A 10842-nucleotide genomic window follows, 5' to 3' on the forward strand; every position below is an offset into this window, starting at 1 on the left:
TAACACTTTCTTAACATTTAGAACTTTTATAACTACCGAAAGAACTTTTTTAGACTTAAATGCAGATTATTTTAATAATTTTAATCACTTCTGGATATTTTTTATATATACACACACGCAGACATACATTGTAAATATACATTAAAAAATTGGTAAGGCATTCCTACATGTTCTTCCTATTCACTACCTGACTCTTCTAAACTACTTTGGAGTCTGAGTTTTCAACATTCACATCTCACACCTAAGATTATTCTGTTTGTCAGTGTGCAATGTATTTTAACAGAGATATCCACCATTTTTTTTCCAGTAATTTCATCCAAACAGCTGCACCCAATCTGTAAGTTTTGATGCTGCTACTTACTCTACCTTACTAGAATTTGTCAACAGAAGACTTCTCAGGCAAAAATCAGGATTTGTATTTATATTCATTTTTCAAATGCTCCTTCAAAGGTTCTGTTGAAATGTGATTAAGCATTGTCCAATCAAGCCGCAGGAAATAACAACCAAATTCAGACATGCATAGGCCATGATAACAACATTACTACCTATGACTTCCTCTTGATGAACGTAGATTAGAAGAAGTCATTATATGTAAGACACCCCTATTGCTAATATGATAGGATGTGAAAACAATAGATGTCTTAGAATCAACAAATTATGGTATTGAAGAAAAATCACAGCTGAAGATAATTTAAAAAAATGTTCAGCCCTAATAAATGGCACATTATCCTAAGACGCATTATTCTAAAAAATAAAATTTTAACAGAAAAGTCATTTATGTAATTCCTAGATTTGTGTTACATAAATTTACTTACGTTTGTTAAGATATTTTGGATATTTCAGTTATGTTTTATCGTAAAACTTTTCCATCAAGATTTGCATGATTATGGTTACAAAAAAAATATGTTAAACATTTCTAATTTATTATTTCATGGGCTTTTATGCATATGACTGAAAAGAAGCTGCCAAACTGATCACTTGTGAAGTATTGAAAAGTTCTCATTATATTTCATGTGAACTAATTTTTCTCCTGTGACCATTAAAATGTGCTTCCTCGCATTTCCAAATGATTGGATGTTAAAGATGAACAAATAAATGACCCAATAACTGAATATTTCTTAATCTCCTCTCTGCTGTAGGCCCCATAAGTAGTGTTTTGGTGAATAAATACGGCAGCCGGCCGGTGGTGATAGCAGGTGGCTTATTATGCTGTCTTGGAATGGTGTTGGCCTCCTTCAGTAGCAGTGTGGTGCAGCTGTACATCACTATGGGATTCATTACAGGTAAGTTGTTTCGTCTTCAGCTTATTCTTAACTCTTCTGCTATTTTCAAAGCTCTATGAAAAGAATGAACAACAGAAAATTCTTATTTTCTTTTAATTTACTTTTTTATAAACGATGCTGTTTTAAAGTATTTTCATCTAGTACATTGAAATTCAAGCTATATAATGGCCAAACATTTCATTTTTTAAAATCGAAAAAAAAAATGTTATCAGACAAGTTACATGTTATCATACAAATTCAAAAAGAAAACAACTTTAGGTTTTTTTTGTTTTGTTTTGTTTTGTTTTGTTTTGGCCTTTTATGCTTTTTACTCCTCAATGGAGATAGTGTTGTTGGACCCAGACTTTTTGATATAAATAAATACTTTCATTACTATAAAACTTATTTTCATGACTTATTTCCATTTCCAATATCTGACTTTCCACTCGTAATATATTAAAACAGTGCCAAAGAGATATTTTCTGGATGCACTGATTTAACTTCAACAATAAAATTATTGTTGCTTGTTCTGATTAATGGTAAGGTTCATTAACCCTGTTTCTTCTTTTTCATACTCAAATGATCCTGTTTAAAAGCTTGGTGAGCCACATTTTCCTCTAACACAAATATTTCAAATGACCTACTGTCACTCGATTATAGTTGTTTCTCATGTACATATATATTGATTCTAACTGACCATAACATGTACACTTGGAAAGTACTATTTTTATTAGTTTAAATAATAAATTGCATTAAAAATTTATATTCAACATCTTAGGAAAAATTAGACTTCAATACATAAAGAGACTGAATCTTTCCTTTCTGTCCGGAGATAAAAAGACAAAAATATTTACACTCATGTATCATTTGATGAAAAAAAAATGTACTGAAGCTTACAGTAATAGTGATGTTAAATTTTTTCTCTTTACAGTCTATCCACATCTCTCTGCTTTTTTGATATGGCAAAATACATTTAATCTTGTAAATGAAAACCCTCTTATACTAAGCATTGTCATAGTGGAGAGAGTACCTTTTCCGTTGTATAGAGATATTGACTACTACATTTGACTGTAGAAGTCGGAATGGGCCTACAAGTAGATGATTAGGGAAAAGATGTTTTTGTTATTCCCTGCACTATGAATATCACTGGCATTATTGGTATTCTGACTTAAAATTTTATTCCTTTGGCTCTTAAATATTTTGATGCCCCCAAAGTCAATTATTAAGTCTATCTATGAGGGATTTACTTTAAATCAGCAAATACTTTGACTTTGGTTTCCAAAAGTAGACAGATCTAGCATTTAAACTTGACTTGGCACACATTATCTGTGTAATCATGGGTACGTTAACCTCCTTATACGTAAGTTTCTCTGTCTGTAAAATGAGATAAATAATAGCTCTTTTTAAGATGAGTTATTAGGATGATTAATGTAAAAATGAATATATAGTACTTTACAGAGTGCCCAGAATTTTGCTGTTCATAAATAAATGTTTGCAAATAACAGTAGTCACAATGCCATTTATATAACACCTTACAGTTCTAGAACTTACTTCATTTTGGCAAAATCTTTCTGTGTTGTTAGGTGAATTGGAGTTCAGGAAGTCTAAGTGTTTTGCCCAGTAATACAAAATAGGTACTTATTTGGAGCAGATCATATCCATTGATTTCAAGTCTACATTCATTTTATCATGCCAGAATGAGAAAGAGACGGCAACTATTTCCAAATGAAAATGTGGATTAACATTTGAAGGCAAAAGTTCCAGGCGACAGAATGGGGAAAATGCAATAACATAAAAGTCCTTAAGCTTTGAAACCTAACACCTGGATTTTAGTTTGGGTTCTTCCACTTACAAGCTACTTGACCATAGGCTGGTCAGTTTTGTTATTTATAAATTGGATTTAATTACATTTATTCTGCATATCTCACAGATATGGCTGAAGTAGAGTTAGAGAACGTGTCCTGTTACTCTCCAAAGCATGTTCTTGTTCTTTCTTGTCAGCTTTTAGGGGTCCTCTTATTTATAGAAAATGTTTATATGAAAGTGTTGGAGTATTTGTACACAGTCCTGTGTATTCTACAACTAGAATACTTAACCACTTTGCAGAACTGTTTCAATTTAGATAAATCAGTAATATAGAAGAACTCTTAACTCTCTAGCCCCTAAAATAAATATAGAGTAATACCTAGTTTAAGGGGAAATAGGAGATATTTTATATAAATCAAATTTTATGTAAATCAGTGTACTTTTTAAAAGACCTTATTTATTACAGTCGTTCAGTAGTATCTTGGTGAGCTAGAAGAGGTAATTCATTTTCCAAAGGTGATACTCAACACTGCCAGGAAGCTCCCTAGATAATGGGGCCTTTGGCTCATATAAACAATCAGTGTTAATCCCTGAATTAAAACTATGTTTCAAACAAAAAAATCCCTTTTACTTAATACACATGTTCATCTATATACATTAAATGTGGAATGTGAGGGATGTAGAGCATGAAATTAATGGCATACATTTATTATTCTTTTTGTTATTTGCATAATATTGAAAGAAATGTTTGTGGGGAGACATAAGATTGTTACAAATTGTTACCTTTTTAGTGTGTTTATAATTCTTTAACTCCAAAAGGAAAGTATTCACCTTTTTGTATTGCTCTCTTGCTCACAAGGAAGAAATCTGTTCCATATTTGTGTATATAAGCATATGTTAAAAGGAAAGGATCTGTGGAATTAAATGATTTTAATTGAGAACTAATAATTTTGTCTTAGTTTCAACCTATTGTATGATTGTTGATCTATCAGTAGAAGTTCTTAGTTTTATTTCTGTGCTTTAAAATTAAAAGAATATGAAACTGTCATTTCAAGTGTTCAGGTATAAAAACTTTTTTGTTTTTGTGCAATTACACTTATAGTAATCAAAATGTACAATTTGATATTCCATTTTTAATTCTGCCTTTCCCACTTGAATATACATTTTGAGGAGTAGTTTGTTTTGTGAGTGTCATGACGTGTTTGTGTTTCCTCCCACTTTTTTTTTTTTTTTTTTTTTTTTTTTAGGTTTAGGTTTAGCCTTCAACCTGCAACCAGCCTTAACAATAATTGGCAAATACTTCTATAGGAAACGACCCATGGCAAATGGACTGGCCATGGCAGGAAGTCCTGTTTTCTTAAGTTCATTGGCTCCTTTCAATCAGTACCTTTTTAATACTTTTGGCTGGAAAGGAAGCTTCCTGATTTTGGGAGGTCTACTTTTGAATGCCTGTGTGGCTGGGTCTCTCATGAGACCCCTTGGACCCAATCAAACCACTTCTAAGTCTAAAAATAACACTGGCATAAGAGAAGATGATTCAGGCCTGAAGAAAATCAAAACACAGAAATCAACTTGGGAAAAAGTTAATAAGTATTTAGATTTCTCCCTTTTTAAGCATAGAGGATTTCTGATATATCTGTCTGGAAATGTCATTATGTTCCTAGGTTTTTTTGCCCCCATTATATTCTTGGCTCCATACGCTAAAGACCAGGGAATTGATGAGTATTCCGCAGCTTTTTTGCTCTCTATTATGGCTTTTGTTGATATGTTTGCTAGGCCTTCCGTAGGATTAATTGCAAACTCCAAATATATTCGACCTCGAATTCAGTACTTCTTCAGTTTTGCAATCATGTTCAATGGAGTATGTCATCTCTTGTGCCCACTGGCACAGGACTACACAAGCCTGATATTATACGCTGTATTTTTTGGCCTTGGATTTGGGAGTGTTAGTAGTGTCCTCTTTGAAACTCTCATGGACCTCGTGGGTGCACCAAGATTTTCCAGTGCTGTGGGACTTGTCACAATTGTAGAGTGTGGCCCAGTTCTTCTTGGCCCTCCTCTTGCTGGTAAGAACATTTTTCATCAAGGAAAATATAAAGCATAACATTAATATCCATTAACTGAGACTTTATGTACAGCTATTTAAATGTGTTTTATAATAATACTAATAGCCTGAAGAAATATGGGCATGTTAATTTTAGGTTTTATTATAAACTTTAAAATTTCATAATTAGTCAATTTTAGATCTAAATTTTTTTCAAAGCCTGGACCTATGAACTTAGAACTTATTTTAGACTGACAATTAGTAGCATAATCGTCAAAATATTTATCTACTTTAGCTATTTGAGTCTCTTAAAAATATATCAGAAAAAATGCTATTTTATCTTTATCATTGGTCAACAGATCTCTCATCTTTTGACATGGAAATGTGTCAAAAATGTAAAATAGTCCCTCAAAAGGTCAGAATCTATTTTTTAATTGAGTACATTGGATATATTAAGTTGGAACTTGTTACATGAGGAAATACATTCATAATATCACTGATATGAATATATTCATATATATATATTCCATATAGAGAAAGACAGCAGTGAACAAAAATTGATTCACAGTTTTTTGGGGGCCAGATACACTTATGTTCCATATTTATAAATTGGAAAGATTACCTTCAGATTTTAAGATCTGAAATATTTTCAAAGATGCCTATAAAAGTGTCTATGCTAAATTATTCAGTAAAAAGACTCAGTACATGTTTAGGGCATGACCAAAGAATACCCTCACAAATTGAGAAGTTGGTCTGATATTTAAAAAAGAGTGAGAGAGAGATAAAATAGTCATCACAGAGCATTAGATTTTGGTTGGAGTTTCTTATGGTTCTTTTATCATTTCCTTCTGAGTTACAGTGGTGTATCCTTTTAGAAGTAAATTCTCGTATCTGAACTATGGTTTAAAGACGTGTAAGAGCATTTTTAAGTTAAAATTTTGTTTAGTCTTAGACTTTAAATGTTATAAATATTATATTCTGTTTGTAGGCTAGTCTTTGCCAGCAACAAGTGTATATTGTTTTGGTTAATACCGGACTTAAGTATTCACTTAGACTCTTGGCCTAGTCTCTTATGGTCAGAGTCACTCCCAGGCTAAATGCAAATTTTTCCATGTATTTAGTCAGTTTTTAAACCGTTTTCTGTGTGACATCAAGGAACCATTCTGAAAGTGTGAAAATTCATGTTTAATGTTTAATTTGCTAATCTTAATGCTATCATTGACCTTTTGTCTCTGAATTTTTTTTCACTTAGGTATGCAACAAAGTTGGCTATAAGACCTAGGTGGTGTAGTTGTTGTCTGTCCCTGTCTACCAGGACTGTCCTGTCGTGTCTAGCACAGGTGTTTTAGATGATATGTCTCTCAGTATAAATATACCATGACATCAAAACAATTGTCAAAAAAGATTGAAATCCAGTACTTCTAATTATTTATCAGCCAGTTGATTTTGCTACATAAGATAAGCACAAGTGGTTCTTCTTTTCATACAGAATTAGTTTGATCAAATGAGTTTTTGGAATCTATTCATTATCCACACAATTTGTAGTGTCACCAGAGAAGTTTGTATGTCACCGTGCATGATGGGATGAAAACAGAATCAAGTCCAAATACATAGTGGGGATAGATTCTAAGAATTGAAATAAAGGAATCTTATTTGGCCACTCCCACCTGAGCAGATATGTGCATTAATTTTTTTTAAAGTTTCAATATTTTTGAATGCCTATTGTGTTAACATTGCCAAGCCTCGTGCCACTAGTAGCAAATGGCAGTAATTGATTTTGGACCTATTGTTGAAACTATCAGACTGTAGCCATTATATATTCATTTCTTCATTCCATGTCTGCCACCTGCTACCCTTAATGTTTCTTGACTTTTAGATTGGCTTTTCTTCTATAGTATTTGATTATTGCTAAAACTGTCTGGCCCATAGTAGGTACTGAGTTAATATTTTTGAATGATTGAATGTTATTGCTGTTACTTCTTACACAGTTGCAGGAGAGCCTTGAAAAGTAGGGAGTATGTGGTTTCCATTTTGTATTTGTTTTTTTCAGTCTGAACTTTCATTGCTCCTCTCAGAAAGAATTGAAGCTTTAGTTCGGGAAAGGAACTCTGATTTCTTGATGATGCTAAAAAATTCTTCAATCATTTAGAAAGTATGCTGATATGGCAGCCCAAAGTGATATTAACTCTGATGGGCCATAGACCTAATGCTTTTATATTTAGAAGTATAACAATCCAGATGGATTAAAGATTTAAACATAAGACCTAATACCATAAAAACCCTGGAAGAAAACCTAGGCAAAACCATTCAGGACATAGGCATAGGCAAGGACTGCATGACTAAAACACCAAAAGCAATGGCAACAAAAGCCAAAATTGACAAACGGGATCTAATTAAACTAAAGAGCTTCTACACAGCAGCAGAAACTATTATTAGAGTGAACCAGCAACCAACAGAATGGGAAAAAATTTTTGCAATCTACCCATCTCACAAAGGACTAATATCCAGAATCTACAAAGAACTAAAACAAATTTACAAGAGAAAAAATCCCATCAAAAAGTGGGTGAAAGATATGAACAGACACTTTTCAATGAAAAGTAGACATTTGTGAGGCCAACAAACATATGAAAAAGTGCTCATCATCACTGGTCATTAGAGAAATGCAAATCCAAACCACATCAATATACCATCTCACGCCACTTAGGATGATGATCATTAAAAAGTCTGGAGACAACAGATGCTGGAGAAATAGAAACGTTTTTACACTGTTGGTGGGAGTGTAAATTAGTTTAGCCACTGTGGAAGACAGTATGGCAGATCCTCAAGGACCTAGAAATAGAAATACCATTTGACCTGGCAATCCCATTACTGGGTATGTACCCAAAGGATTATAAATCAATCTATTATAAAGATACATGCACATGTAAGTTCATTGTGGCACTGTTTACAATAGCAAAGATGTGGAGCCAACCCAAATGCTCATCAAAGATAGACTGGATGAAGAAAATGTGGCATATATGCACCATGGAATACTATGCAGCCATAAAAATGGATGAGTTCATGTCCTTTGCACGGACATGGATGAATCTGGAAACCATCATTCTCAACAAACTGACACAAGAACAGAAAACTGAACACCTCATATTCTCACAGGAGAACATCACACACTGGGGTCTGTTGGGGAGTGGGGGGCTAGGGGAGAGATAGCAGAGAGTGGGGAGACTGGGGAGGGATAACATTAGGGGAGATACCTAATATAGGTGATGGGGGATGGAAGCAGCAAACTATCGCATGTGTGCACCTATGTAACAATCCTGCAAGATCTGCACATGTACCCCAGAACTTAAAGTAACATAAAAATAATAAATAAAAAAAAATCATTTATCAAATAAAAAAAAAACAAGTGAAGTATCAGACTTGAAATTTTTGGTGCTCTTTCTTATGTCTGTCGTGTTCCAGAAGAAATACAAAGCAAAACTACCAGGGAGAAGAGATTTCTTTACTAAATTTAGACAACTTATTTGAGATCCTCTTCCTTTGATATGTTATTCAAATGGTCTCAAATGACAAGAAGTCACCATTAATATCTGACCTTATGCTGTACAGTAGGCTGGCAAATTGCCTCAAGTAACTAATGGCTCTCTCTGTTAGGTCTTGCAATATTTGCATGATGAAAGTACACACACATGCAGACATACACACAAAGAAGTATAACAGTCATTGCAGAAATGGAAATATTTGACTCAAGTTAGGAAGGAAAACTAAAATTATATAATTTTTGTTATGTTAATGAATATGTCATGCTTACTTAAATAAACCCATTCTACCATCTACCTGATTAAAACTGAAAATTTTGTTCAAATAGATAATATATTACAAGTAGCTAAAGTTAATACTGAGCCATCGACTAGATTCTAGGGAGAATGCTCTGGATTCTGACTAAACGGACTGGTTTAAAAGGTGTACATCAGAATCACTTGGAATGCATATGATAATTTATATAGATTTATATGCATACATTTTACTGTTAATAATTATTAAGAATTAGATGTCTGCATGAGCAAGAGGCAAAACTAAATATAAACTGACAAAATTTTGAAAGTCAGTAAACCTTCAGATTAAATGGCACCAGGCTAAATTTTAAATGGTCTCTATTATCAAATGGAACAAGCAGTTTGTTTTGTTTGTTTGCTTGTTTTTTTATTTATTTATTATACTTTAAGTTCTGGAGTACATGTGCAGATCATGCAAGTTTGTTACATAGGTATACATGTGCCATGGTGGTGGTTTGCTGCATCCATCGCCCCGTCATCTACATTAGGCATTTCTCCTAATACTATCCCTCCCCAATCCCCCCACTCCCTGCTATTCCTCCCCTATCCCCCTACCCCCAAGGCCCCTCCCTGTGTCCATGTGTTCTCATTGTTCAACATCCACTTATGAGTGAGAACATGCAGTGTTTGGTTTTCTGGAACAGTCTTTTACTGATGAGTTTGCCCTTGATAATTTAGACTCAGATAAAGTAAAAAACTGGGATTAGCTCATAGTGACATGGCACTTAAACAAGAGGTGAGGTGAAGCCATTTTGCAGAGTAGTTCAGAATGAGTCCAGACAGACCTCATTAAGAGTCTAGATTCTACCATTAACCAGTTATGTAACCAGGCCCAAATTACTTCACAATACACCTTGTAAGGATCAAGTGAGATATTACAGATAAAACGCTTAGGCTAGTGCTGGGCATAGAGGAAGCATTTAGTAAATATTAGACCCTGTTAGGAGTCATGCAAAAGTCTTTCGATCTTTCCTAAAGCAAGTAATTTTTCTCTATTGAAGGAAAAAGGAAGTATGAAAAGGATGAAGCAATCCTAATATGTATGTTGTAAATAAATATGTCTATATTTATATGTATAGATATAAAAATATACCTCACTCATATATGTGTCAACGTATACACACACAAAAACATATATCCTAATTTGTCTTGGTTGTATATTTTTACTGGGAGAAATAATTTTTAGTAAATTTAATGTACTGGTATTATAATGCTATAAATGCATCTACATACCTTTACTAAGCATATATAGAAGTCATAATCTAGAATTTTTTTTTATTTTTTAAAGTCTTATTTGCTATTAATTTAAATAAGAGGAATATACTTTGAGGAATAATTTATTTGAAATTTTTATCATTATATGACTGTTTTATTATGCCAACTTAAAAGATGTTCTTTGTCTCTTAGGTATGTTGGTGGATGTAACTGGTGAATATAAGTACATGTACATGTCCTGTGGGGCTATTGTGGTAGCAGCAAGTGTGTGGCTGCTCATTGGCAATGCTATCAACTATAGATTGCTTGCAAAGGAAAGGAAGGAGGAAAATGCAAGAAAGACGACCAGAGAATCTGAACCCTTGAGCAAACCTAAACATCCAGAAGATGTTCACGTCAAGGTTTCAAATGCACAGAGTATAACCTCAGAAAGAGAAACTAATATTTAACAAGAAACACATCTTTTCCCTAGGAGTTTGTTTTTCATTTTGTTTTTAAAGTATAGGAAAAGTTTTTAGCTGAAATGAAGAGTCACAATTAAGGATGGAGATGATATTCTCCTCAATGGCAAATTTTAAATTAGTTTTTAAAAACTTATTTGGGTAGTTAAATTTTGAGATTATGCATAAAAAGAATCCATGCTATAGGTTTATTTCCATACCTGACTCTAGGTGTGGTGGTT

General features: G+C 33.3%; 1 protein-coding gene across 4 annotated transcripts in view; it reads left to right on the forward strand.

Annotated features, from left to right (window-relative positions):
* SLC16A7 (solute carrier family 16 member 7) overlaps positions 1–10617 on the forward strand; it is a 177234-nt gene extending 166617 nt beyond the window's left edge. For all 4 annotated transcript variants that reach the window (XM_064377285.1, XM_064377286.1, XM_012436774.3 and 1 more), the window contains 3 exons: positions 1140–1283; positions 4316–5134; positions 10353–10617. In XM_064377285.1, coding sequence (XP_064233355.1) covers positions 1140–1283; positions 4316–5134; positions 10353–10609 — 1220 coding nt within the window. In that variant the 3' untranslated portion in view covers positions 10610–10617. The remainder of the gene's footprint in view (positions 1–1139; positions 1284–4315; positions 5135–10352) is intronic.
* The last annotated feature ends 225 nt before the right edge of the window (positions 10618–10842 follow it).

Source organism: Aotus nancymaae, unplaced genomic scaffold (assembly GCF_030222135.1).
Source record: "Aotus nancymaae isolate 86718 unplaced genomic scaffold, 86718_ANA_hifiasm-v0.15.2.pri h1tg000016l, whole genome shotgun sequence".
NCBI classification, from domain to species: Eukaryota; Metazoa; Chordata; class Mammalia; order Primates; family Aotidae; genus Aotus; species Aotus nancymaae.